Genomic DNA, 25229 nt, shown 5'->3' with positions numbered 1-25229 from the left:
GCTCAACGTGGTGCTGACCAAGCTCATGGGACCTCCGTTCGAGCCTCTGCACTCGGCTCCGTTGAAGTTCTTGTCGTGGAAAACAGCGTTTCTTGTGGCCATCACCTCCGCACGAAGAGTGGGAGAGATACACGCCCTTTCCTGCAAGCCCCCGTACTTGACTTTTCACGACACGAGGGTAGTGCTCAGGACGCACCCCTCCTTCATGCCCAAGGACTTCCACCTCAACGAACCCTTGGTGTTGCCTGTTTTCTTCCCGCCGCCTTCATCGCCGGCCGAAAGGACTTTGCACTCGCTGGATGTGGCTAGAGCGCTGAAGTTTTACGTGGACCGCACGAAGTGTTTTCGGAAGACGTCACAACTTTTTGTGAACTTTGGACCTGTCAATCAGGGGAAGGCTCTCTCAAAGGCCTCCATTTCCAGATGGCTCTCCAGCTGTATCATGTACTGTCATCGGTTGGCAAACCGACCGCTGCCTGGCCGTCCGAGAGCCCATTCCACCAGAGTGATCCCACGGCGTTCCTATCTGGTGTGCCCTTGCAGGACATCTGCAGGGCTGCGACGTGGAGGTCGACACACACCTTCACGAAATTCTACTGCGTCGATCGGGATTCCAGGGAGGAGTCCAGGGTCGGCCAAGCAGTGCTGCGCAATCTGTTCGCCTAAGGTGAGCCGGGTGAGGAGGTAAGAATTGCTTAATGTTGAGTTTGATGTAATGCTTAAGGTTGAGCCTTTGCCACCTCCCGTGGTTGTGCATGTGTGTACTGCTATGTATTCTTTCTTCATGAGCATGTGAATCCATGCCAGACCCCATGCTGGAGAAGGAACAAGTTACTTACCTGTAACTGTTGTTCTCCAGCATGGGTCTGGCATGGATTCACATGCGAACCCTCCCGCCTACCCCTCTGCGGCTCTTCACTTGGTCATACTACCACTTCACGTGCTACCAAATCTGAAGATGGCTGCCAGAGGCGGGGCTTAGGTAGAGGGCAGTCATTGGCTGTGGTCAGTATGACCCAGAGATCAGTGAATGGTTACTACTACGAAAGACAGATCAGAAACGAAACTGATACTGATTTTTTCTTTACCGAGGATTCCCAGCCTGACGACAGGGAATATTCATGAACATGTGAATCCATGCCAGACCCATGCTGGAGAACAACAGTTACAGGTAAGTAACTTGTGCCTTTCTTGGATTAGATACTTCTTAAATGGCAGAACAATGAGGTTCTTCTCGCCGCTAGCTGCCGCAAACACCATACCCATTACCTGCGGTGTGCCCCAGGGATCTTGTGTCTCGCCTACACTTTAAACATTTTCACCAAGCCCCTCTTCGATGATCTGGATCATCTCGGTGTCACCTACACGAACTATGCAGATGACACCCAGATCCTCCTCCCGCTTTCTGGGGATTATGAAAAGGATTTGGCCTTGGTGAACAGTGTATATTAACATCAAGGCATGGATGGCTACTAACGGTCTTTGCCTGAATGATGATAAAACTGAATTCATCATCCTGGGCACCCAACACAAATTAACAAAACTAGGTCCCAAATACACATCATTTACAATTGATGGCAATACCATAAAAGTAGAGCACGAGGTAAAAATACTCGGTTTCTACCTCGACTCTCGCCTCTCATTCACTAAACAGGTCAACTCCTTAGCATCGGCCACAGCCTACACATGCAAACTGATACGTACTGACAAGCCATTCCTCTCTGATAGCAGTTGCATTACTCTAGCCAGAGCCCTCATCCTTTCACGCTTGGACTACTGTAATGCCCTTTACCTAGGATCACCCATAGCCATCATTAAAAGAATCCAAATCTTACAAAATAATGCTCTCAGAGCGGCCCTATGCATTTCCAGACGAGACCATATTTACGAGACCAGTCGACAGAATAACTGGCTCCCAACTCACAACAAAGTTCTCCTAAAAACTCTATCGTTGACACATAAATCCCTCAATAATGCTGCACCCATCTATTTGGCTGAGAAATTTCACAAACAGACGTCTACAAGACCAATAAGACTTGCCAATAAAGATAGTCTTGTCATACCTAGCTTCAAACGGTCCACAATTGGAGGCAACAGCTTCCCGATGTAAGCAGCCAAATTATGGAACACTCTGCCCCCTAGCCTAAGAATGGATCAAACTTACCACACGTTTAGAGCCAACACCATTATATGGCTAAAATCCAACAACCAGTATTCCTAAACCTATGCCTACTATTATGATAATTCAGCTTGTAACTAGCCCTTTTCTAATCTCTATCTTGTGTATGCCTACTGTACACCATGTTTGTAAATATGCCCTCTTTGTAATTAACTTTTACCTGTATGTATCCTATATAATTTTGTGCAACTAAGCTTCGCATATACTTGTAACTGCTGCGCCCCGTTACCCCCGGGTATGACGTGCATTATAAATAACAAACAAGGCATAAAATAACCAGTGTTGCGGAGCAATTTGCTATGCAATTCTGTTGGTTTGCTAATTAAATTGGCACTTGTGTAGCTAACTTTGCTATTTAAGTTACCCTGTTCAATGAAAGCATAGCTCATACTGCATTCCTCTATTGCTTTCAGAGCGCTCTCCACCCTCTTTTCACTGAAAGTTCAAAGGGGCTAATGGCGGAGTGCGAGGGAAGCAATAATCGTCCCATTTACTCATGTGCCAAAATGCCTGTGTGGGAGTGCTAAGCCCATTTTATTTTTCAAATAATTGCAAACCAGAAATAATTGGGATAATTCTGTTATGAAGCCAACTGTATCCCGTCTGCCAAAGACAAGTATGTGTTAGTTATTTTTTTAAGAAAAGGCTTTCAATTCCTATTCTAAAAATGTAATCTGTTACATAATGGATAATTACAGTATTGCTACTTTAAAACACTGCATTGTCTTCCTGCTTTACAGTGAAGCGTACCTACATCCGTGTCGATGAGATTTCATTTTGTTCGGGACGATGCATCATATTGACGAGTGGACACTTTTGAAAATGTACATGACCAAGCGGTCAAATGCTTTGATGGAAACCTAGGCCTTTGGCCTGCTGGTTACATACAGCTTGCAACTGGTGCTCAACCCATGACCTGATCCCATACATTCTATTTTACCATGTTCGTTTATACCTGCTACTTTAAAGTGAGATGGCCGTAAACTACAATATTCTGCCTAGTTTGCCCAGATCTCTGCCTGTTATGCCAGCCACTCTTCTGTGTCTTTCATAATGAATACACAAAGCTAACTTGATATTTACTTAAAAGTAGCAATCAATAGTTTCATCCTGTCTGTACATCTTCAGACCTACTGCAAAACTGTACACTGTAGTTCGCCTCCAGAGCTCGTGCAGTAGGGAGAGCTGCCCAAACTTTTTAAGAGACTTATCATTTCCAGTGCTACACTGACGACACTCAACTCATTTTCAGGCTGCCCTCTGCCACCTCCTCTCCCTCTCTCATCTCTGATTGCCTAACTGCCATTCAAGATTGGTGTGCCGCCAATGATCTTTGTCTGAATGCCAGCAAGACGAAGATCCTCCTCATCAGCACATCTTCACCATCCTTTCCCCACTCTCTAGCCGGCCTCCCTTGGTCCTCCTCCTGCCTCCACCTGCGAGGCTAAGAACCTCGGGGTCCTCTTTGACTCCACCCTTTTCTTCTCCGCCCACATCTGAGTTCTCTAAAGTCAAATTTCCGATTGCACCTCCTCAGAGGTACTCTGCCTTTCCTCTCCTTCCCCCAGAAGCTCATGGTATCTCAAGCTCTGGTTCTCTCTAGCTTGGACTATTGTAACAGCCTCTTTCTAAATCTACCTGCCTCTTCTCCAGCATTGGATCTTTCATGGATTCACATGCTTAGAATATTCCCCGTCAGACTGGGACCCCTCAGTAACATATATATATATATAGCCTTTTCCTATAGGAAAACTTCCGACACTTTTGTGTCCTATCTACGTCCTTTGAGGACCCGCCTACGCATACTCCGCAGGCCGTCCCAGTATAAGAGGCCCGCCCCCGCGGTTCCCCTTCAGATTTCGGCCCCTCCAAAGTAGGAAGGGTTAAACTTATCCATCACATACATTGCAGTCCTGGGGAGGCAAATACCGATTTCCTCCTTTGACCCATGTGATCAAAAAGAAAACAGTCTTTCTTTTGCTCCTCAGGAATTAAGCCGAACTCGGAACACGCTTTTCCCATCATTGCATGGAAGGCTCCCACATCATCCGGAGGAGATGGTTGTGCCTGGCTCTTCGTAGACTCTACCTCTACATCCGAATTCCATGTTGGGTCTCTCGACGGTGACAGGGAAATATCCGACCCTGAGTCACCTCGTATAGAATCGGACTCCGATAGCTCACCCTCCTCCTGCGCTCGAGGACGATACTTCACCACCTGGGAGGCCGACGGGCTTTTGGTCGTCGAGCGAGCTGCTTGAGCTTGTTCGTCGACGGAAGGTGCAGAAAATATCAACGATGAAGTGCCAGGCTGAGGGATCTGCGTATCCAGACGCTGCAGGAGCTTCTGAAGTGTATTAAGCACATCCAGAGACAAAACTGTCTGGGGGGGTCAGCAACGTCGAGGATAGAGGGACCACACCCGCACTCGTCGTCGACATATTGGAAGGCCGTAAGCCCAAGTCCGACGGCTGCATAACCATGCCACCTTCTCCTTCCACCGACGACACAGACAAGGCCGTGTCTGGCTGCAGTAGGACCTCAGGGGGGGCCGGGTCACAAACCTCTGGCTGCCAGGCCATAGATTGAGTCACCGTCGACGAAGGAATCCCCCCCGCTGCTGCCTGAATAGTAATGGGCATCGTCAGCGACACCGGGGTCGACGAGCAAGTAGCCGGCACCGAGCCTTTAGACTTCGTAGCTGATTTTGTTGCCGACTTCCCTGCTGAAGCGTCTCGACTCACGGAAGACCTAGGACGGTCCCCTGAGGAGGATTTTGATGCCACTTGCCTCTCCGTCTTAGAGGATGAGGAGGACTTTTTGTGTGATGAGGAAGACCCAGCATGCTTCCCCGTATGCTTGTCCGCAGGGCATTTTTCGACAGGCCGCACCTTCTTCGAGGGAGGTTCCGACTTGCTCCTGGAGGCCGTGGAGCCAACCTCTGATGCCGGATAGGCACCCTCTCCGCCGTTAAGCCAGTCGACCAACCTTCTTTTCCGATCTTTAAGGGTTTTTTGGGAGAAACCCTGGCATATCTCGCATGTATCCGCCGTGTGGTGCGGGTGGAGACAGATACAATCCATGTGGGCATCGCCTTCATAGACTTTTTTTTTGAGTCCACATGTCGCACAAGGACGAAATAAAGCTTTTCCGGACATATTTTTTCCCGAATGTAATGTCGCCGAAGCGAAAATACAACCTAATTCCGATTAGCAGTAACCACGAGGATCCCACTACTTTGAAAGACGGTTGAAATCTGAGGGAGCGCGGGGGCGGGTCCTGTATTTATATCATGGCGTCCTGACGGCGCGGGCACGCATGATACAAAACGAGGTGGAGAGGACGCATAAGCGTCAAAAGTTTTCCTACGGGAAAGGGTCTATATAATGTACCGGGGATTCCCAGCCTGACGACGGGGAATATTCTAAGCATGTGAATCCATGAAAGATACCAATGCTGGAGAAATGGAGTTACAGGTAAACTATTCCCTTCTCTTTCATTTGTTGCTACATTTTTAGAAATGTAGCAATGGTTATTGACAATGCAGACATTGTTTGGCTGGAATTCTTGAAGTATTTGTTTAACCACTTCTCCCACTTCAGGGCCAGGCTCCAAGATTCTTGTGCTTTCCTTAGAAAAGGTACGCCTTACTTTTGTGAATTTGCGTTCCATAAATGAGTCTGAAGTCGATTCATCAGAGGAAGGCAGATCACAACTGTTCCACACAACTTTTCTGTGTTGACAGTCAGCTACAGCAGTGTTCTGGGCCTGCCATACACCGTGTCTGATTACATTAATTTTCTTTTAATGTTTTTTATATCTCTGCTGAGAGCAATTTAACCTGGGTGATAAACTCTTGTCAATCCATCTTTGATTTTGAGCCCCACTTTGCCACTTATTCACTGGGGGGCTTACCAGAGCTGTTGGTTCGGTGGGGCATCTTTGATCCCGAGTTTCTCTTTTCTGATGGCTCTTCTGTTTTTTTTATTAATGGCAGAGTTTAACGTAGGAGTTCGACTAAATCTATTGAATTTCTTCCTTCAATCGCTCCCTGACTCGAGCACTCTACTTCCTTCTGTGAGGGCAGTGAATATTTGATGAAATTTGTCCCTCTCTCTGCTCTAAGACCTCATTCAGATCGAGCATAACTGGGCACAGGCTCCTTTCAGGACTAGGTGCGTTTAGTGTCAATTCACCCTCAAGGTTAATTTTTAAATTGATGTTTTGGATGCTATTTTGGGTTCTAGAAACTTGAATAACATCATCTTCACCGTTTGCACCACCCTCAAATACATCCGCTGCAATATCGACAGACACACAGCAGTCCTTTGAATCACCGGCGGGTGATTTTCTTGTTGGGTCCATTACACTCGGACTCCGCAGCACATCCACCCGTCTCCATAGAAGCAGGCTCTTGTTTTCGTGTTGCTGCTATACTCCGATCTCAGTCCATCAAAGACTGTGAACTCTGCCGTGAAATCAAACGGGAGTATCCATTTTCTTTGTGCCATCGGACACGGGTCATTTCCAGTTCTTTACTAGAGCCTTGACAAAAACCCTGATTCGCTAGCCATGCCAGCACTTGTAATTAAGGAATCTTGACACATTTACGATGCAGTGGGTCTGAATGGATAACACACCCACACTTCACACCAGGGCGAGCGCTGGTACTGGTGCTGCACTCTCGGACGGCAACGCTGTTAGTCACCCCTTGGCAGCAGTCGATGCTACAGGATTTCGCTACTATTTGATACTCTGGGCTTGTACACCAACAAACGCATTGTGCAGAAGTGCACAGTACTACAATCTCACTGGTGCCTCGACACTCCTCACAGGCTTTACTATTGGTTTCATCTGGCATTATTATTACTGGACATAATGTAGTTGAGTGACTTACTTGGTGCACCTGCTCTGTCTCTGATATTCTATGCCACAGCTGCGATCTTATTAAAGGTTGAGATGATTGTACCTTTACTCTTGCGGACGCCAGTAGTTTACTGCCAGGTTCCATGTCCATGCCAATAGCCCAGCTGGAGCCCATTGGCGGCTATTAATGGTTTTACACTGAGGCGTCGCAAAGAGCTCCAAAGACTCCCAATACTCGGCTGCAACCCCACGACTGCTCTGCGGTGAGTCTGGACACTTGGATAATAAGCTCCACCTCTGCTGGTAGACACAGTGGAAAAACTCCAGTGTCAGTTTCATGTACTGACAACGCTTCTCGTACTGCTTACTGCAATCTCCCAAGATTCAGCTCCCTTCTGCGAAAGGTACAGTGAGCTAAAGTGTGGCTGTGGACTCTCAAATGTGTACCTTCCCAAAGAACAAGTAATTTAACCATGTTCGTTCTCGCATAGGGGTGCCTATAAACTATTTTTTGATAAGTCTCAGGAGGGGTGAGAGGGATCAGAATCCCAGATGAGCATACACCGTAAAGATACTACAGAATACTTGGACAAGTGTATATCAAAAATACATGGACATAGGCCCAATAAAACACGAATAACAAAATGAATACAACAGTTACTACACAAGCATATCACTATTTAACATCTACACAACTACTGTAGCCTAATGCGATAAAGGGAGTAAACCATCCACAACCTGTAATGGGTGAGGGGGTTATCACAATTTACGTATAAGGCCCCCTTCAAGATGGGGGGGAAACCCCAACTTGTTTAGTCAAGCCCAACGAAGTGGGGAGCCTTGTGCTCCCAAGTACAGCAGTGTGTAAAAACATGCAGTCGTGCATTAAGTGAAGAAGGTACCTTAAGATGCTGGGACAGTTAGGCAGGGGTCCTGAAGGGGGTAGAAGTTACAATCAGCAGGGAAGGGCCCGCCCCGCCCTATTGGACAAAGCAGTTTCTGACTTTCGAAACAGGCTAGGGAACGCCAGCTATCAGTCAAAGAGGATCCCAAGGAACCCTTGTGCGTAACGATAGATGGATGAGCCAGGGGCCACCAGTAAGTTATGCAAGTACTCACTGCCCCTTGCTTCAATCCAGACCAAACTATGCCAGCTTAGTCATTCGACTGAAGTTGCATATCCTGCCTTTGCTCTTCGATCTGGCTCTCTGGTGTTGCTGGACAGGATGATTGTCCGTCACTAGATAGTAGCCACAACTCAGCCAACGAAGGGAGGAAGAAGACATTTCAGGCAGCAGGACTCCGGGCACAGCAAAGAAGGCGGGAAAGCCACTCGCAACAGCTGTCACCACAACACAGTGATGCAGGGAGTGCAAAGGCTTGAAGCGTGATGCACTCTCCTTGTTCGCGACCCAGAGGAGCTAGGTCTTGGAGATTTGGTGGGAGAGTGTCGAGAACCATAAGCTAGGGATTTCCAAAGTTTCAAGCCTCAACTGGAAACAGTGACGCTCCTATGTGATGCCCCATGACAGAGCTGGTCAGTTCCCTAGATGGATAAGGCTCTTTTGGTGGAAAATCAGGAGATGCTGAGAGTAGTTGTTTCCACTAAAGTGTTGAAGCGCCCTTGCAGGCCTTCTAAGGTCGAGAACAAAAAAGGGGCCTGGCGGGACAACAGCAGACTAATGGTGCCAAACCTTCCAGCTCATCTCTGGCTGGTCCAAAGGTCTGCTTTAGCGCACAGGATACTTGGCTCCTTTGGTAGTTCAAGATGACCCACTGTAGATCAACCTTGAATGTATGCAGGGCCCCTTCTCTTAGCCAAATGTCGATGCATGATCGAGTCTGGACAACCAATCGTAGATCTGCTCCCTTGGATTGCACACCAGTCATGGTCCCAATGCATTTTTGCACACCAGACATCCATGCACCACTAGTGTGGATTGGGATTAGACAGTCCCAACCCTCTTCCTGTGTGCGAACACACATGACCTACGGGAGCCAAAAAAAGATGCGTTTTTTTTGGGAGGTGTTAGGCTGAAACCTGTGCAGTTCCCTTAGGGACCACTGCAAAAGGCTTAGGACTGCAGGTGTTGGCAGTAAACTCAATTGGTAGCAGAATGTACCACCCAGATTTACCTGGTAGCTGTGGCTGAGCAGCCAGACTTCTCTCAAGAAGAGTTCGACAGTATATAGAGTATACAAAATAGGTACAGAGATACAGTAGCACAAGCGAACACTGACCAGAGCTTTGGTATAAAAGTATATAATTATTTATTTAAAAACACACTTTGTAAAATACACTAACACTAATATGGCACGTAAGTTCAAACAGTCACTATTAATATATCTACATCCCTGATTACTTATTTGAAAAGTCTTAGTTAAAACACCACTTATTTGCAGACAGAGGTGAGCGCTTAACTGAAGATGGCACTCCAATTAGTTAGTTAAAAAGGGAGGGAAAAAGGCAGAATTAGGAAAGTACACAATACCAACACTTTAAAGAAAACCACAGAAAGGCAGAGTCTGCTGTTGGAGCAAGAAAGTTCATAGGCCAGGCCCACTCTTGGAGAGAGCAAGGCGGAATGTGTCCAAGATCACACAGTTGAATAGTACTTTAACAAGTCTTTGCAGATGGTTCAAAAAGGTTTGGGTCAGTTCAGGAAAAGTTAGTAGGTCCCAAGTCACCCCAGGATAGAGAGTCAAGGATTTACGGGACACCTTGAACAGTCTGTTGCAAGGAAGACCAGGCGGGACACAGTACCTGAAATGGTGAGAAGGCTCCAGCGGGGGCAGTTGTTCCTGGCAGCGGGTGCAAGTCGGTGCTTCGTCCAGGGGAAGAGAACATCTCGATGTGGAGAAAAGCTGGAGGTCGTTGCACTGCCAGGGAAGAAACCAGCCGCGGAGTTTCCCGGTTAAAAGGTACTACCCTTTCATTCGCGGTAGTGGTGAAGCGCGGCTATCCGGCCGCCAGGGTGCTTGGCACAGGCGATTCGACCATGAGACGATCCAGGAAGGCGAAAAGAGTGCAAACTGGTTATCCCCACCAGTTCAGAGGAAGAAGACTCTCCGGGATGAAGATCTTCTGTCGTTAGGAAGTGGTGAGACTTTTCAGCAGGGCTCCACCGGTGGTGTCGTCGTTGCAGGTCGGCTCAGATTTTCCCTCTTCAGAAGTTGCCACAGTACCAAAGAATCCGAAGTTCTAGTCCCCAAAGCCCTGCTTTTATGCAGAAAACCACCGTTCATCAGTCCTAGCTGCCAATCAAACATGCTAAGTGGTGAGTCGGGCGGCTCACCACTGGGCCAATCGCACAAGAGTGCGACTTGAGTTGCCGAGGCAACTCAGTCCAGGGTGCCTAAACCCCCTCCCCCTCCGCACACATCCTGTAGACCCAGACAGTGGCACCACTTTTGAAGGCTTCTGTGCAGAAGCCCGCCAAAAAGTGGAACAAAGGGCTCGACTTGGGTTGTAGTTAGAGGCGCGCACACAAACGCCTTTTTAAAACCGAGTCCTGCAAAAAGACCCAACCGTGGAATAAATATTAAATAAATAAACCCGGTGGTATCTTTAACATTGCACCAAAAAAGTGGTGTGTTTAAAATGAATGGGAAAATCCCGTAGGAAATATTCCGGTGGAATATTTTGCGTGGTCACCACTGCCACCAGCCAGAAACTCGACGAGGGGGGACTGCCCAGTGCCCCCTCGAAAAACAGACCCAGGGGCAATCTAATTACCCCTACCAGTACTTGCACAATATGATGGTTTTTACTGGTTCTGTTCACAATTTAAGACTAGTAAAGTCAATGGTGACTTTACATGCCCTGGGAGACAGTCAGTCCCAGGGTATGGAGTGTATGTTTGGGGGTCACTATGACACCCCTGTGTTACTGCACTGAGGGTGCTGTGTAACACACTTACCAAAAACCACATGAAATCCTATGGAGTAGCCCATAAAACACATTACAAAGTCAAAGGATATCTCAAATCATGTCTAAGTGGGAGAAAGAGTCTCACTCTTAGCAGAAGAAAAAATAAACCCCAAAAATCCAGCAAAGTTACTGGGGGACTCACTAGGTTTGCGAAATTAGCCTTAACGGAGAATTCTCCCCAACAGGAGGCTGCATGCCCAAATAAGGAATTCCTGGGTCAGCTCGACCTGGGCGAAGGCAAAGGGACAAGATGGCTAAAGGACAGAAAAAAAGACTGAGGCACGGCCATTTTTTGGCATTGGCCAGTCATGAGCCATCTGCGGTAAACGCAGTATGGATCGATAAAAGTAGTTAAAATACGAGAAAAGTAAACTGCTGCCACCAGTTGATCCTAGGCACACTTGTACATTCACCAAAAATTCCTTAGGGGGTGTGTAGGGCCATAAAACAAAAGGATCCCAGTGCACGGCAGAGCACATTGATAAAAAGTTACCTCGTTTCTCAGTACTGACCGTCTGAAGGACCTGTCAGTTTCCCCATAATGAATGAGCAAAAGCTGTGCTTCACTGGAACTGGAAAGTCAGTTCAGGATCGCAAAACACAAGCAAAATGTTTGGGGGTCCATAATATGGAGGAACAATTGCATTTTCCTAACCAGTAGTGTTTAGGAAGTGGACCTTACTGCCATGCAATCCCTAGAAGGCCAGGGGAGTAGCAAGTTAGGTAAAAACCACCCCAAGGTAAGGTAACATTAATGGGATACTCTACATAGGCATCTCTTTTGGATGGGCAGCGTTGCCACTGCAGGCAATGAGGTTCCTGGGGGTACAAGTTCCAAGAACATCCAGAGTTGGAACTTGGTGGGTTTTCACTGCAGCAACTACCTCTTCTGTGGCTGGTTAGCCCCCAGGAGGATCCTGGGATACTAATGAAGACAGGATAGCATTTCTCAACACAACTGGTTGGGCCCACCAATCTAAAAGGAAGGCACCGACCAAGGTTTAACTTGGTGACTGTAGGTGAAGCAATGATTCCCCAGTAATTTGCTTTTGCAATGCTGGTTGCTTCTACGGCAGCCTTCTAGGTCTTTTCAGCTCTACATTTACCCTTTGGCGCTCTGTCTTCAGTGGATGACCACCCGAATGGCTCCATACCCTCTCCTATCCAAAAAATAGAGCTGGGAGTTACCTCTGACCTCCAATTAGGAACTTCACCCTTCAAACTGGCACTGGGTGTTGTCACGGACATCCAGCTACCCTCAACATTTGACCAGTAGCAGACATCCACCAGGATAAATGTGGATTGGGACCAGACGTCATGAATGAATGTCACTATGATATGATGCAATATATTTTATTTATATTGCGCTCGTACACGTGTTTCAGAGCGCGACCAGGCGAAGGGAGGGGAGAAACAAAAAAAAACTATCTTACTAGGCCCAGTGACATTGACAGCGCACAAGTGCATGGGGAAGGGAAAAGGGGGAAAGTGCATGGAAGGGGGGAGGAATTGGAAAGTCCAGAGCATAGGAGAGAACAAAATAAATAAGTCATATAAAGGTGATAAACAGTGGTAGTGCATCTGGTAAGTAGCAAAGTGCTAGGTTAGTCAGGGTGTATCTGATAAGTGCAGAAGAGTGGGTGGGGGGGCTGTATGGGTACAGATACAGGCCCCAGTGCAAGGGATGACCCGGAGGCAGTGCAGGAGGGTGGCAGGGTGAGCAGGTACCTGGGCCTGAAGGACTGAGGGTGGCCAGGTGCACAGTGCCGAGCGATAAATAAGATTGGCAGAGAAGAGTGGCAAAGGCAGAAGAGGAAGGTCTTGAGCAGCTTCCAGAACCGTAGATGATTCTCCAAGTTTCAAGGTGGCAGGGAGGCAGTTCCAAAGTGAGGCCCAAGCCGAAGACCGATCTACCCTCAACTTGTTTCTTTGAAAAACGATTGACCCTGAGGGAGTTGGAGGAGCGAAGGGCTCGAAAAGGGAGGTATTTACAGAGGGATAGTTGAAGGTATTTTGGACCCAGGCCCCAGAAAGCCTTGTGGACGATGCAGAGGGTTTTAAGTGTAATCCTTGCATCCACTGGATACAGCTACACATTGACCATTGATACCTCTGTGCGAACTTGGGTAACTATGTAAAACCCAACCCATTAGTGTCCAGGAGTGGTTATGTACACAGATTTCTTCTTCTTGACATATATTCCTGGGGTATGATGGTACTGCTTTAGTTTAAGTGTTGGGTCGCCTTAACATTTTATAAGGGTAATGTTTGTTACAATGCTAAGGGAGCAGATATCTATTCAATATACTTCCTATTAAAAATGTTTGTTCAAAAGCTTGGCTGATGTTCCAGTTGGGCACCTAGGTTTGTGATATTTATAGGTTTACATTGCTTTATTTGTAGTACTCTTGGCTTGGTGCAACTGTTAATAAAAAGGTATGTTTTTGTTACTTGTGTGGAAGGTAAATTGCTTAGCAGCCTCTTGTGCATGCACTTTACCTTGTCTACTGTACTAACTACAGTTTGTTTTGACTTCGGGACAACCTTGCACATTTGTGGTGATTTGATTCCCACAACCAGCAGTGGCTATGAAAGACTTAACCCATTTGTTTTAAATTTCAGAGTCCTCATTCTGGTTTATTCTTGAAACCCAACCCTGTATGTGCTTAATGTGATTAACCTCACATTTTATTTTGCAAAACATTAATGGTTTGTTTGATTAGGTGAAAAAGAATCCAAAGACATATGTTTTTATCGCTGCTATGTAGGATAAGCACTGTAGTGTGACAAAATTCCTAGAAAAGTTAGTTTGTTCATCTTCAATGTTTTCTTGTCCACTACGTGGCCCTGACATGAATAATCGCCATTCTCTTTTTGTTTTGGTTTAGAGGAAACTGATCCTAAAGAACGAATTGCTCGCCAGAGGAGGTTATTACAGAAGAAACTAGGACTTGATATGGGGGCTGCCATTGGCATGGATACCGAAGACCTGTTTAATGATGAAGACTTGGACTACGCTCCAACTTCACATGCAAACAAACAACCTGTAGGTAAAACCTCTGGCTGTTTTAATACAAGGAATAACATTGTGGGTTCGCTTCATTTGTACTTGTGATGTATCCCAAGCTATAGCAGTGTCCCCGCTAAATGTGTTTTTATAATTTGGACTTCACATGCACCTTTTGAGATGTGATTTTCTGTTTTTAAATGTTTGCTCTGCGTGTAAGAATAAACCCTAGTCTTTACCAGACTTAATGGGAACTTGAATTGTATTTTTTTTCCAGACTATTCAGGCAGCAGAATTTATAAATTCTGAATTTCGACCTGAAATGAGCAGCAGACAGAAGAATAAAGCTAAACGAATGGCTAAGCTAATTGCGAAGCAGAAATCGAGAGATGCAGTTGACACAAACGAAAAGAGGTAAGACTAATTCTCTTGTGTTTCAGATATTTCTTACTATTTCGATGCTTTTATTTGCATCTCTGCCCTTGATTTAAATATAGTTTCAAAGTAGATGGTGAATTCATGCCCATGAACTTTACACAGCATTGTGGTTTCGCGACCTCTGTTCCTCAACCTGACTTGTATTTTTCTTAGTACTGTAGGTTCCAGTTATCTCGGGTCTTGCATGATTTCATAATTCTCCACAACTTCTACTGGTGTGTTTATAAAAAGTTGCCACTTGACATTAAGTTGGCGTAGTATAAAGTCATCCTAACACATTAAGATGCACATTTCTTTTTTCCTGTGGCCTTGTTCATGGATATTGCTATTAAAACAAGAATCCCTGTGAAGAGTAGCAAGCGTAAGGGACAGAGTAAAGTGAGTAGCAAATGACCCCTTATCCCTGAGGGGGGAACATGCAGGATATATTGGATTCAACAGTGAGTAATGAAGGAATGGCCTAGGTTAAAGGATCCAGGTAGGGTTCTGATGGGGGGGGGGGGGGGGTGGGATGGGGGAAGCTTTACCAGGAGTTTGGTAGAAGTGAGTCTAGCTGAGGGATTAATTAGTTTATTCATTTTGTATTGCGCACCAGACCCGAGGGTATGTGGGCGCAGGAGCACACAAGATTATTCTCAGCTTAGTTACAGTGCTGTACAGTAGGTACAGTGAGTACATTGGTTGGAACAGTTACAATAGAGGCAGAGATATGCAATTTAAAATATACATATTGACATGGTTTACAGTGGCATGGTAGGTTAGGCAGTCAAGTCATTGTGTTTTATCTACTGGATGTAGTTATGTCTCAAGTGGGTGTAGGGTTGAGGAGTCCTTAATGAGGGCGGTAGGGAGTTCCAATGTTGGGCTGCTTTCACCTGAAAGCTGTTGCCACCCGTTTTGGTTCGTTTGAACCTGGGAACTGTGAGCAGATTTGCATTTGAGGTCCTGGTGGGTCTGTTAGGGATATATCTATTCTGTTGACTAGGTAGCAGGGGCAGCATTGTTGAGGCATTTATGGGTTAGGGAGGCTACTTTTAGCATGATTTTTGTCTGAAATGGTAAGCCAGTTATGAGCTCTCCTGATGTTTCTCTTAGGGATGCTGAGCGCTGCTCTGAGAGCATTGTTTTGCAGCATCTGGATTTTGTTGGTAACCTGTTTGTTGGCTCCCACTTAAAGGGCGTTGCAGTAGTCCAATTCTGATAATACAAGGGCTTTGGCTAGAGTGATATAGTTCTGTGAGGATAGGTAGGGTTTGGCTGCTCTTATAAGCTTACATATGTATGCCCTGGTTGATGCCATGAAGCAGACCTGTTTGTGGAAGGAGAGGGAGGAGTCAATGTATATTCCTAATGTTTTCACTTCTTTGGCTACCTTGATTGAGTTCCCGTCAATGATGAAGCTGGTGTAATTGTGGTCTAATTTGGTGATGTTGGGGGTGGAACCGAGGATGAGGAGTTTGGTCTTGTCATCATTCAGGCATAGACTATGAGAAGCCATCCATGCCTGGATGATGAGGTACACCCTGTTCACCAAGGCCAAATCCTAGTTGTAATCTCCCGTCAACTGGATGAGGATCTGGGTATCCTCAGCATAATTAGTGTAGATGATACCCAGGCAAACGAGATCGTCAAACGGGGGCTTCGTGAACACGTTGTACAGTGTGGGGGAGACACAAGACCCCTGTGCGACTCCGCAGGTGATTGGGGTGGGGTCGGCAGCGGCTAAGGTGGAGAAGACGCGCATAGATCTGTTACTTAGGAATGTCTTGATTCAACCGATGCTTCTTGGGAGAAGTGGGCAGCTGAGTCCAATTGGTTGCATAGGACTTTGTGATCTACTAGATCGAATGCTGCCGAGAGGTCTAGGAGAAGCAGTAGAGCAGTTTTCCCATTATCTCTCAGGGTGTCAATTTGCGGCTTTAGATCGATCAGGCCCGTTTCTGTCCCTTGTTGGGGTCTAAAGCCTGATTGCCGAATACCCAGGAGATGGTTTTGTTCAAGGTATTTTTGTATTTGTTGGTATACTGTATTGTCTAATATTTTGAGCAGGAAAGCACGGTGGTAATAGGCCTGTAGTTGGTGGGTATAGATGGGTCAAGAGGGTTTTTGAGAAGATGGAGGACCCAGGACTCTTTAAGGTTGCTAGGGATGGTGATGAATGGTCTCTTGCCGCATCTTTAATTTGCGAAGGGCAGGGGTCACCCTTGCAGTTTGATGGTTTGAGGCTGAGAATGATTTTTTCCACTTCTTTCGCGGAGACTTTGGAGAAGCTGAAACGGGTAAGTGGGTTGGGGATAGGGTGTTGGGGTGTGGGCAGCGGGGCAGTGTTAGAGGAGTTTGTCAGTTTAGTTATGGATTCTTTCTTTTTGTTAATTTTAATTTGGAGGCCTGCTACTTTGTTAGACAGGGCATTTTGGACACTAGTGCACCATTGTTTGTTTTTTGTATGCATGTATCTGGGATTAAAACGGGCGTTTCCAATTCTTTAATGATGGTGAATAATTCTTTGGTACTGGAATTGTGCAGAGGGATTAGGCCTTGGAAGAAGGGAAAAGAGTGCTGAGAATGGGAGTAACTCGGCTTCAGTGCATATGTACGGGTTGAGAGACTGGCCATAGGAGTGGTGTGTAGATATGGTGTGAGTAAGTAAGGATAACGCAGCCCCGACCCTGAACGTTTGGTAGAGAGCTGGTGAGAATCTGCTTCTTGTCTAGTAGACTAAGGGGAGGTGGTGAAGCCAAAGGGGGAGAGATTTGGAAGGGGTTGTGTTGCAGAACATGGGTTCTATAGGATCCAGGTGGGAGGTAGAAGGGTTGTGGTGAAAAGGCCTTCTGGAAAGAGTATTCTTTCCTGATGCGCAGAAAGGTTTTTCAGTCTTAGTCTGAGTAGATTGCTCCTGGCTGTGGGGTTGGCCACCCTGAATTGGACTTTACCTTCGCTTTGAGATGCACCTGGGACTCCAAAGGAGAACTGTTAGAGCAGGTTTCCTGTGGGGCTATAATATTTGGATTCTGTCAAATTGGTCAGATTCTCCTTGTGGCCCGGTGAACAGTGGATGATTACATGTCCTGGGAAATTGGATAATTTTTTAGGCCTGAAACCATTCTCTGCCATGTTTTCGATGAATTGCAGGTGTTGCAGTTTTCAACCTGATAGTCATGTAGAAGCTGTCCCCCCACCACTGCCCGTCTATAAAGATGCAAATGGGCTTATTTCATAATGGTGTTGCTTTGAGAGTTGAATAAGTTGGTAGAAAATTGATTCAACTACTTTCCTGTGAGGGGCAAGCTCATCAAGAGGGCATGGAAGGAGTGGGGAAGTTGAGACCACACATCATTCGCCACCCACTTAACAGTAAGCAGGTTTGTCTCAATTTAGACAGACGTCCATGATTGGATCTATGTGAGCCAGCTGACTAGGTTCCAGGTGGGACAGGAATTGACATTTTGTAGAGCTGGAAGGTGATGGAGGTTTTAAAAATGGTGACAAATGGCTTCATATACATTTTTAAGAGCAATGTGGGCTTCAGAACGTAGGTTTACAACTTCTGTTGGGCCAAGCTTATTTGTCATTCGCAAAACTAAGTTGATGGCTGGAAGTTTTTAAGTTGAGCGTAACCACTGGCATTGCTCCAGGCAACTGTCCAAACCATAGTTATATATCCTGCTATGCCATTACAGAAGGAGTTACCATATGCAAATCAGGCACCGACAACTGGGCAGTCCAGTCCCAACTACTATGTTGCATGCCTTCTGCACGAGACAAGAAACTGCGCCAGATAAGGTTCAGTGTGATGGATAGGGTCATTTGGTACCGAAACGGCTCTTTGTAGAGACCCAAGCTACATGTCGAAGGTATCCCCAATGAGGTTGAAACATATCTGGTGTTGATGTGGTCTCGTACAAAAGTTAGATTGTTTCAGATTTAAGTGTATTGACCCCCTTTGGGGTCGGAACAAGCTGGTTTTGTACATGGCATTTCTCCTTCTGTAATGGCATATGGCAGGTGAAAAGCAATGCCTTGGAAAGTTGCAGAGAGCAAAACCTTTTGATTTTGTGTTTGATTAATACAAAACCTTTGTCATTCGGTTTTGCCCTTGTGATTTCACACCACCTGTTTTTAAGGAAAGACGGCCAGTTCAGGGCTTTGCTAGGTCAATGCCAAATCACTTATTGAGCTCTTGTAGTTTTCTTTCTTGGAGGTTGTGGTAGCTACAATGATGAAATGCCTTTCATGGTTTGCATCACCTTCTGTAGTAGGGTAATTGAAAAAACCATTTGAGCATGAGTTGCCTTGGATTACTGTAAGAGTTTTGGTAAGGTTTATAACTGGTGTAAACTTTTCCAAGTAGGTTTAAAGTGTACCCTGGTCAGTGCTTACAAACATGTTAGCCAGGGTGTCCACCAAGTTATCCTGCTCCACAATGGTTGGTTGAGTGAGCAGTCTGGCTTCTCTTAACAGGGTGTGTTGGGATTGACTGAGAGGGGTAGTCCCAGCTAATGTACAGTTCGTCTCTCAGAAATGTACTGAAATATCCTCTTATGAAGTAAAGTATAAATTAAGGGGAGTACTTCAAAGAAAAATTAGGCACAATATGTATAAACAGTTGTCTAAAAGACATTTAGGAACAGCGGCATACAATTTTATTGGTTTATATAATGCATACTTTGCAACCATTCCTCCGCTCACAATCGTCCTTTTAAAAACCTAAGTAACTGTACTTTTTTATTGCAATTTTAGTTTATTGGAAACTTTTAGCAAAACAAGTCCAATGTGAAATCCAACAAACAATTATTCAGTTAAAAATATCCTAAGCAGCAGCCTTTCCCAATTAATCGCACTTGTCCAATATATTATTTATAAATGTGACTGCTGCAATGGTTCAGGAAGTCCCCCTAACCCCCTCACACCCAATACCCACAACAATAGTGACCACTGTTCTGCTGCTGATAAAGTGCTTGTGCTTTCCAAAAAGCATTTAAAACACGTTGTTCTAGGTAGAGTTAGAGTGGTACAAAACAGAGAAATTAGTCCCATGACCCTTTTTCTTTACAGAACCTGCATGTGATGTCCTTGGGGTGGTTTGGTGTTCTTACTGAACACTTCCTAATTGTATGTAAGTTGTCTAATCCTCATGAACTGGGATCTATAAGAAGGGTTTGGAAATGTTTTAAATATTTGTATTCACCTCAGCATAGGTTTGGACCCAGTTAGCCTCCCACAGTCTTCGCTTAAACTTGCCTGGGTTGTTTAGCTGATCATTAACCGACACTGAGCTGGTCCAACAGATCTCTACAGGCAGCCCCCCCCCCAAGGAATGTAGAGCCCTCTACGCCTTCAACTGCAGGTTCGGGCAGAACACCGGCAGGCAGATCTCTTGATTGAGATAAAATGGAGACACCACCATGGGCAAGAGGTTTCAGCGAGTGCTGTCACTCAGGGTGACGACAGGTAAGACGGACACAAGTGATCAGTTCAAGGGTGATTAATGAACAATGAATTCAGTATGCAGCTTTGAAAAAACTCTATTCTAAACCTAAATCTACCCCCCCCACTGTGCTACTAAGCTCCAGTTTCCACCTTCCACCTTTAGTTTCATTAAGGCCAGGATTGGAGGATGGGAACAAGTGTCGACCATCAAATAAAAAATAAGGCAGTCCTAGTTGTGTTGTCAAATAAAAGGGCCTATACTAAAACCGATTGCCAAACCTTACGACTAATACAAAAAGGGGTGTGGGATAGTTCTCATGAGAAGAAAGAAGTGTTCTCAAATTGTCAGGATGTGGTAGCCTGGGTCGTCTTTCCCCCCATTTTGACCATGGGGTAAGATGGGAGCTTGGAGCACAGTACAGTCGCGGGCTTCTCCAGCACGTCAATTCCAATGGCAGTTCTCAGGACCATCAATAGCTAAGTTGTGTTTCTTTGGAAATCTCTTGCCTTCGGGGCATGACGTGTTCAACTAACAAAAACACAAATGTTCCTCTTTCTGGGTGCTGACCCTTCTCAACTGAATTGTATTCCTCAATTTATATGTTGGTTCTTTTCTTGATTGAAGTTTGGATAACTTCACCCTTGAATCCCCCTCTGCCGCGCTCTGACTCCTCGATTCTTAGCCTCCCTTCACCGGGTTTACTCTGGCTCTCGAACAGGGTAATGGTGGCTCACCTCTGGGTCCCCCTCTTCTGGGCGCTGAGTCCGCTTTACTTTTTAATGTTCTCTTTTTACACAGTTCAGATGTTTGCAGGATTCACTTCCCTTTCTTCCACCATGCTTGTAGATCAGTCTTTTGACTGTACAGGTATTTTGCTCGCCCCTCTATATGACCACTTTAACCTATTTCGCTGGCCCTACTACAACCTTCTGGTATCTGTAGTTTCTCATATAGGGCTCTACCAGAGTCTCTCGAATTAGCACCTGCGTGTGGTGCCAGTTCCCCTCTGCAGTTGGTCTCCCCTGCAATACTTGTTACAGTTCTTTACACTGCTCATTATACTTTGTTCAAACTTGCCACTTTGACTCTCTCACTCATAGCTTAGCTTTCCAGGAGTCAAGGCTGGTACTGTCCCTCGCTCCTGCTCATCGGCATAAGCTTGCCCCATGTACCGTTGGCATCTGCTGCAAGACACTTGTGCTAGTGTTTGCAGTCTTGGGCGCTCTTCCATGAAGGTTCCGCAAGTGTGTGACAAAATGGGCAAGGTCACTTCTCTCCTCGCCACCCTCTAGATTCCTACCGCCTTTCTTTTGAACTGCTGCGCCTGCGTAGCTGTGCCGTTGTGCTGTCCGCCGTACTCCCCTTGCTCGTACAGCGCTCTCTTGCTCCACCTTTTTATCCCTGTGTGGAAAGGGTCGTCGGGTGTGTGTGGTTCACGTTAATTGCCTGATTTTGCCTGACACTGGGCTTGGCACATGTCAGTTTTATTACAAGTCTGTTGTCTTGTGTCTCGGGAGAAAGTGTTTGTGTCAAAAAAGGAAAGGGTTGGCGAGTTGGATAAAGCGGGTGGTAGAGTTTCCAGATATCCTACTGGGTCGGAGGGAAAGAGGTGATATGTGGGATTATAACCCTAGGATTAGGGTTTGTAGTGCCCTCGGGAGAGTAGGTTTTGTAGGATTTGTGAAATACGCCAGAGGGTTTGTGAGAATTCGAAAAATGATAATCGGAGGGACTGGGTTGGTAGGGTTTGCAGGGTAAACTGGAATAGCTGGGATTGTGAAATGAACGGAGGAATTGTGGGAATTGTAGTGTTCTGTCCTAGTAGATGAGGTGCTCTGTGCAAAAGAACTAGAGGAATGTGGAAAAGAATGTCCGGGAACCAGGAAAAGCTGGAGTCTGGCAGTTGTGGCTCTTAATAAGTTTACCAGATGTGAAGTGGTTGTTGGCTTTACCTTTGGGGAAGGAAGATTTAATGGGTGGAAGAGATGAGCGGGAATAGCTTATAGAAGCTTCAGAGAGTGTGTTCCCTTTACCATCCTCCCTGTGAGGGTACTGAGTCTCACCTGGGGTATTCCACAGAGCATAACCCTGGGTTACACCTAGCAAGGTGATCCTCCCCCACTGGTCCACTCCCAGGAACTGGATCCAACAGCGATGGCCGTGTCCTTGCCACCTGAGTAAGGGATTCTCTCGGTCTGACTGGGAGAATACCCTCCGGTTTCTCACAATGCGCAAAATGACCTTGTCGCTATGAAACGTGGTGAAGTGCTTGCACAAAGACAATGCCTGCAGCTCGTTTAACCCTGTGTGCAGAGGTGAGAGCCACCAATACAACAATCTTTAGCGTTGCTAAGCAGATGTTCACAGAAGACATCCGCTCGAAAGGCTTGCGTTGCAAAGCCGCAAGAACCACATTGAGGTCCCAGACCGGATGCGGTCTATGCACAGGAGGAAAGCGCCTAGACAACCCCTTAAGGTGGGCCTTAGCCACTGGGTTGGCTACTGAAAACGCATGCTTCGGGGAATTGTTGAAAGCCCTGATGGCCGCCAAATACGTGCAGCAAATATCCACCTGAACTCGAGCGAGCCATGGGTGCTGAAAAGACTAGTACGTCATCCAGAGGACAGGCGACAGGGTCAAGTTCCTTGTTCCGAGCCCAATGGCTGAAACGTCCACTTGCCCTTAGACTGGGACTGGGGAGAGGGCCTCCTGGGCTGCTTAAAGATGTCCCAGTTGTCCTCTGGAAATTGACTGTGCTGAAGTCTCGGCTGATCAGGAACCAAGCCGCCAGGGCCAGTTTGGCCGGGTTCCGATGTTCCACTGCCTGCCCTGCTGCGTCAGGAAGCCCCTGCTGTGGAACTGCAGCAGATCCAAAAACCAGTGTCTTGAAGGCCAGTGGGGGGAAATCTGGATGAGGCTTCACCCTGGAACTTGCAGAGGAGTGGGTGGGTACGCATAACGCCTGTGGCCTTGCCAACAGATCTCAGTGACCGCGACCCTAACCTGCCCAAGAAACGAACTGGGAACACTTGGCATTCTGTAGGGAGGCGAACAAATGCAGGTCTGCTAACCCCCAATGCTGGAACAGGGCCAACAAGGTTTCTTTCTGCAATTCCCACTCGTAGCTGTTAAAACCCAAGCGACTCAACTGATTGCTTCTGCATTGCTGTCCATCGGCAGGTGGACTGCTGACATCCAGAGCCCGTCCATCAGGGCCCATTCCCAGATGCAAACTGCCTCCATGTATACAGCGGGGGTGGGTGTGGGGGGGGGGGTGGGGGGTCAGGTGCCGCCCTGCTTGTTAAGGTTAAACCTTGTGGTAGAATTGTCCGTTCTGTCCAAAACCGACTTGTCCCTGATTAGGGTCGGAAATGCCTTGAGGGCCAGGCCCACTGCCCTGCGCTCGAGCAGATTAGGAGGGCTTCTGCCCTGGACCATACTTATCGCATAGCCCTCCAGAGTAGCCCCGAGCCCGAAAGAGGAGTCAGTCGTCACCACCCTGGTAGGTTCTGGTCTGGTGAAGGGGGCTCCCACTGAAACATTGCCATCTATCTGCCACCAGTGAAGGTCGGGCAGAAGGAAAGCCGTATAGGGATCCTGTCTGTCTGAGATCCTGCCTCCTGATCCGAATTGGCCGCCAGGTGGCGCTGAAAGGCGCCTCATCTTGAGGTGAGTGTGCTGTACAGTGAGCACGCAGGAGGCCATCAGGCCCAGAATGTGCTGGAACAGCCATGCCAAGGTGGTCGAGTTGGCCAAAAAATGTGCCACCGCCTTGTGGTGGGACAACAGCCTCTCGGGTGTGGGGAACACCCGCTGAAGGGCAATGTATCACTGCACCCCTAAGACCACCAGTTCCTGTGACGGGCATAGATGTGATTTCCACTGGTTGAGTGAACACCCCAGCTGATGAAGGGTATCTGCCAGTCTCTGGCAGGAGTGCACCACAGCTTCGGGCGACCCGTCCTCACCAGCCAGTCGTCAAAGTAATGGTATAGCATGATGGCCCTCCAAGCGGAGGTGACCCACCACTGCGCTCATCAACTTCGTGAAGGCACGAGGGGCTGAGTTCAGGCCGAAGGGCAGCACCTTGAACTGAAAGTGGTACGACAATCGTGAACTGCAGAAACGTCTGATGCGGTTCATAAATGGGTACATGTAGGTACACATCCTTGAACTCCAGGGAATGAATGTTAACGAAAAGTGTTATACTTTATTCAATAGCTGCCCTTACGTTTCACTAAAAAATTGTCACAAAAAATTGATTGAATATTTCAAACTTTATATGGGATGAAAAAGCAAAAATTGCTAAGTATATTATGGTACGCAGTATAAAGGAGGTTGGTTTTGGTTACCCAGTTATTTTTAAATATAGCGGTTTTATATTGAAGGATGCTCACTATATGGCTCCCGCAAATATGCAAGAACCAGTTTGGTTGACAATTGAGAGATGTTCTTTATCCACTTGAACTAGACCACGTCTATTCAATGGGGAGAACAGCCATGAATTTAAATGGATCAGCCACTATAGATGTGACACAGGCCACCCTTATTTCTTGGTTGACTGATACTGATCAAAACATTTACTTACATTACAAGGCTTCACGTTTGGGAATCCTAGGCTTCAAATTGCAAATAAATCCTTATGCTGGCCGCTGGATCTTAAAAGGTATTCTGAAAGTAGGGGGACGTCATACACGAAGGGCATGAGATCTTTTATGGAGCTACAGAGCAAATTTGGTCTGGAGGATAGATAATTGCGTAGATTGAAGGAGTTGGGTGCACTATTGCAGCAGAGACTGAGTGTTGCCGAGCCCAATGGAGAAATAACCTTCTTGATGTGCCATCGTCCAGTCTTCACCGCGCATGGTATCTAATTATTTTAACCTAATGCCTTTGGATCATTCCATTATTGAATCATGGCACACGTTAAAAGGTACTTGGGAGGGGGAAATGGAATGTACTATTTTAGAGGAAGAATGGAGGAAAGTACAGCAAGTAGGCTATAGAAGAAAGTTGGATTTAAATTTAAGGCTTACACATCAAAAAATTCTAGGTTGTCTATATTGGAACCCAACACGAATGTATAATCAATCTATTGGACAATGAGACATGCTGGGGATGTGGGGAATGAAAGGATGCTGATTCATATGTTATGGTTTTGTTCTAGATCAAATGGCTTTTGGGGAGATGTACTAGACAGGATCCGGTCTATAACCTTCTCTAGGACACCCTTTTCAGCATTCTCCTGTCTGACAGGTGAAGATGCATAGTTACTAGACTGTATAGGTGTTGGATTGACAAGGCTCTGATGGTGGCGGTGAAGCAGATCTTGAAACTTTGGAAAACAAGAGGATGTTTATTTGGATCTTTGGATGCC

The 25229-nt window shown here is 46.5% G+C and overlaps 1 protein-coding gene across 2 annotated transcripts in view; it reads left to right on the top strand.

The window, feature by feature from the left end:
• Nucleotides 1-25229, top strand: part of BTAF1 (B-TFIID TATA-box binding protein associated factor 1) — a 2675064-nt gene that overhangs the window by 264824 nt on the left and 2385011 nt on the right. The window contains exons 5-6 of one of the 2 annotated variants that reach the window (XM_069611378.1): nucleotides 13864-14021; nucleotides 14260-14396. In XM_069611378.1, coding sequence (XP_069467479.1) covers nucleotides 13864-14021; nucleotides 14260-14396 — 295 coding nt within the window. Of the gene's footprint in view, nucleotides 1-13863; nucleotides 14026-14259; nucleotides 14397-25229 lie in introns of those variants that run through there. The other variant, XM_069611379.1, reaches the window with a different exon arrangement.

This window comes from Ambystoma mexicanum, chromosome 8 (assembly GCF_040938575.1).
Source record: "Ambystoma mexicanum isolate Mex_15411 chromosome 8, UKY_AmexF1_1, whole genome shotgun sequence".
NCBI lineage: Eukaryota > Metazoa > Chordata > Amphibia > Caudata > Ambystomatidae > Ambystoma > Ambystoma mexicanum.
The sequence above is the reverse complement of the archived record's forward strand: the minus strand, read 5'-3'. Positions and strand labels throughout refer to the sequence as shown.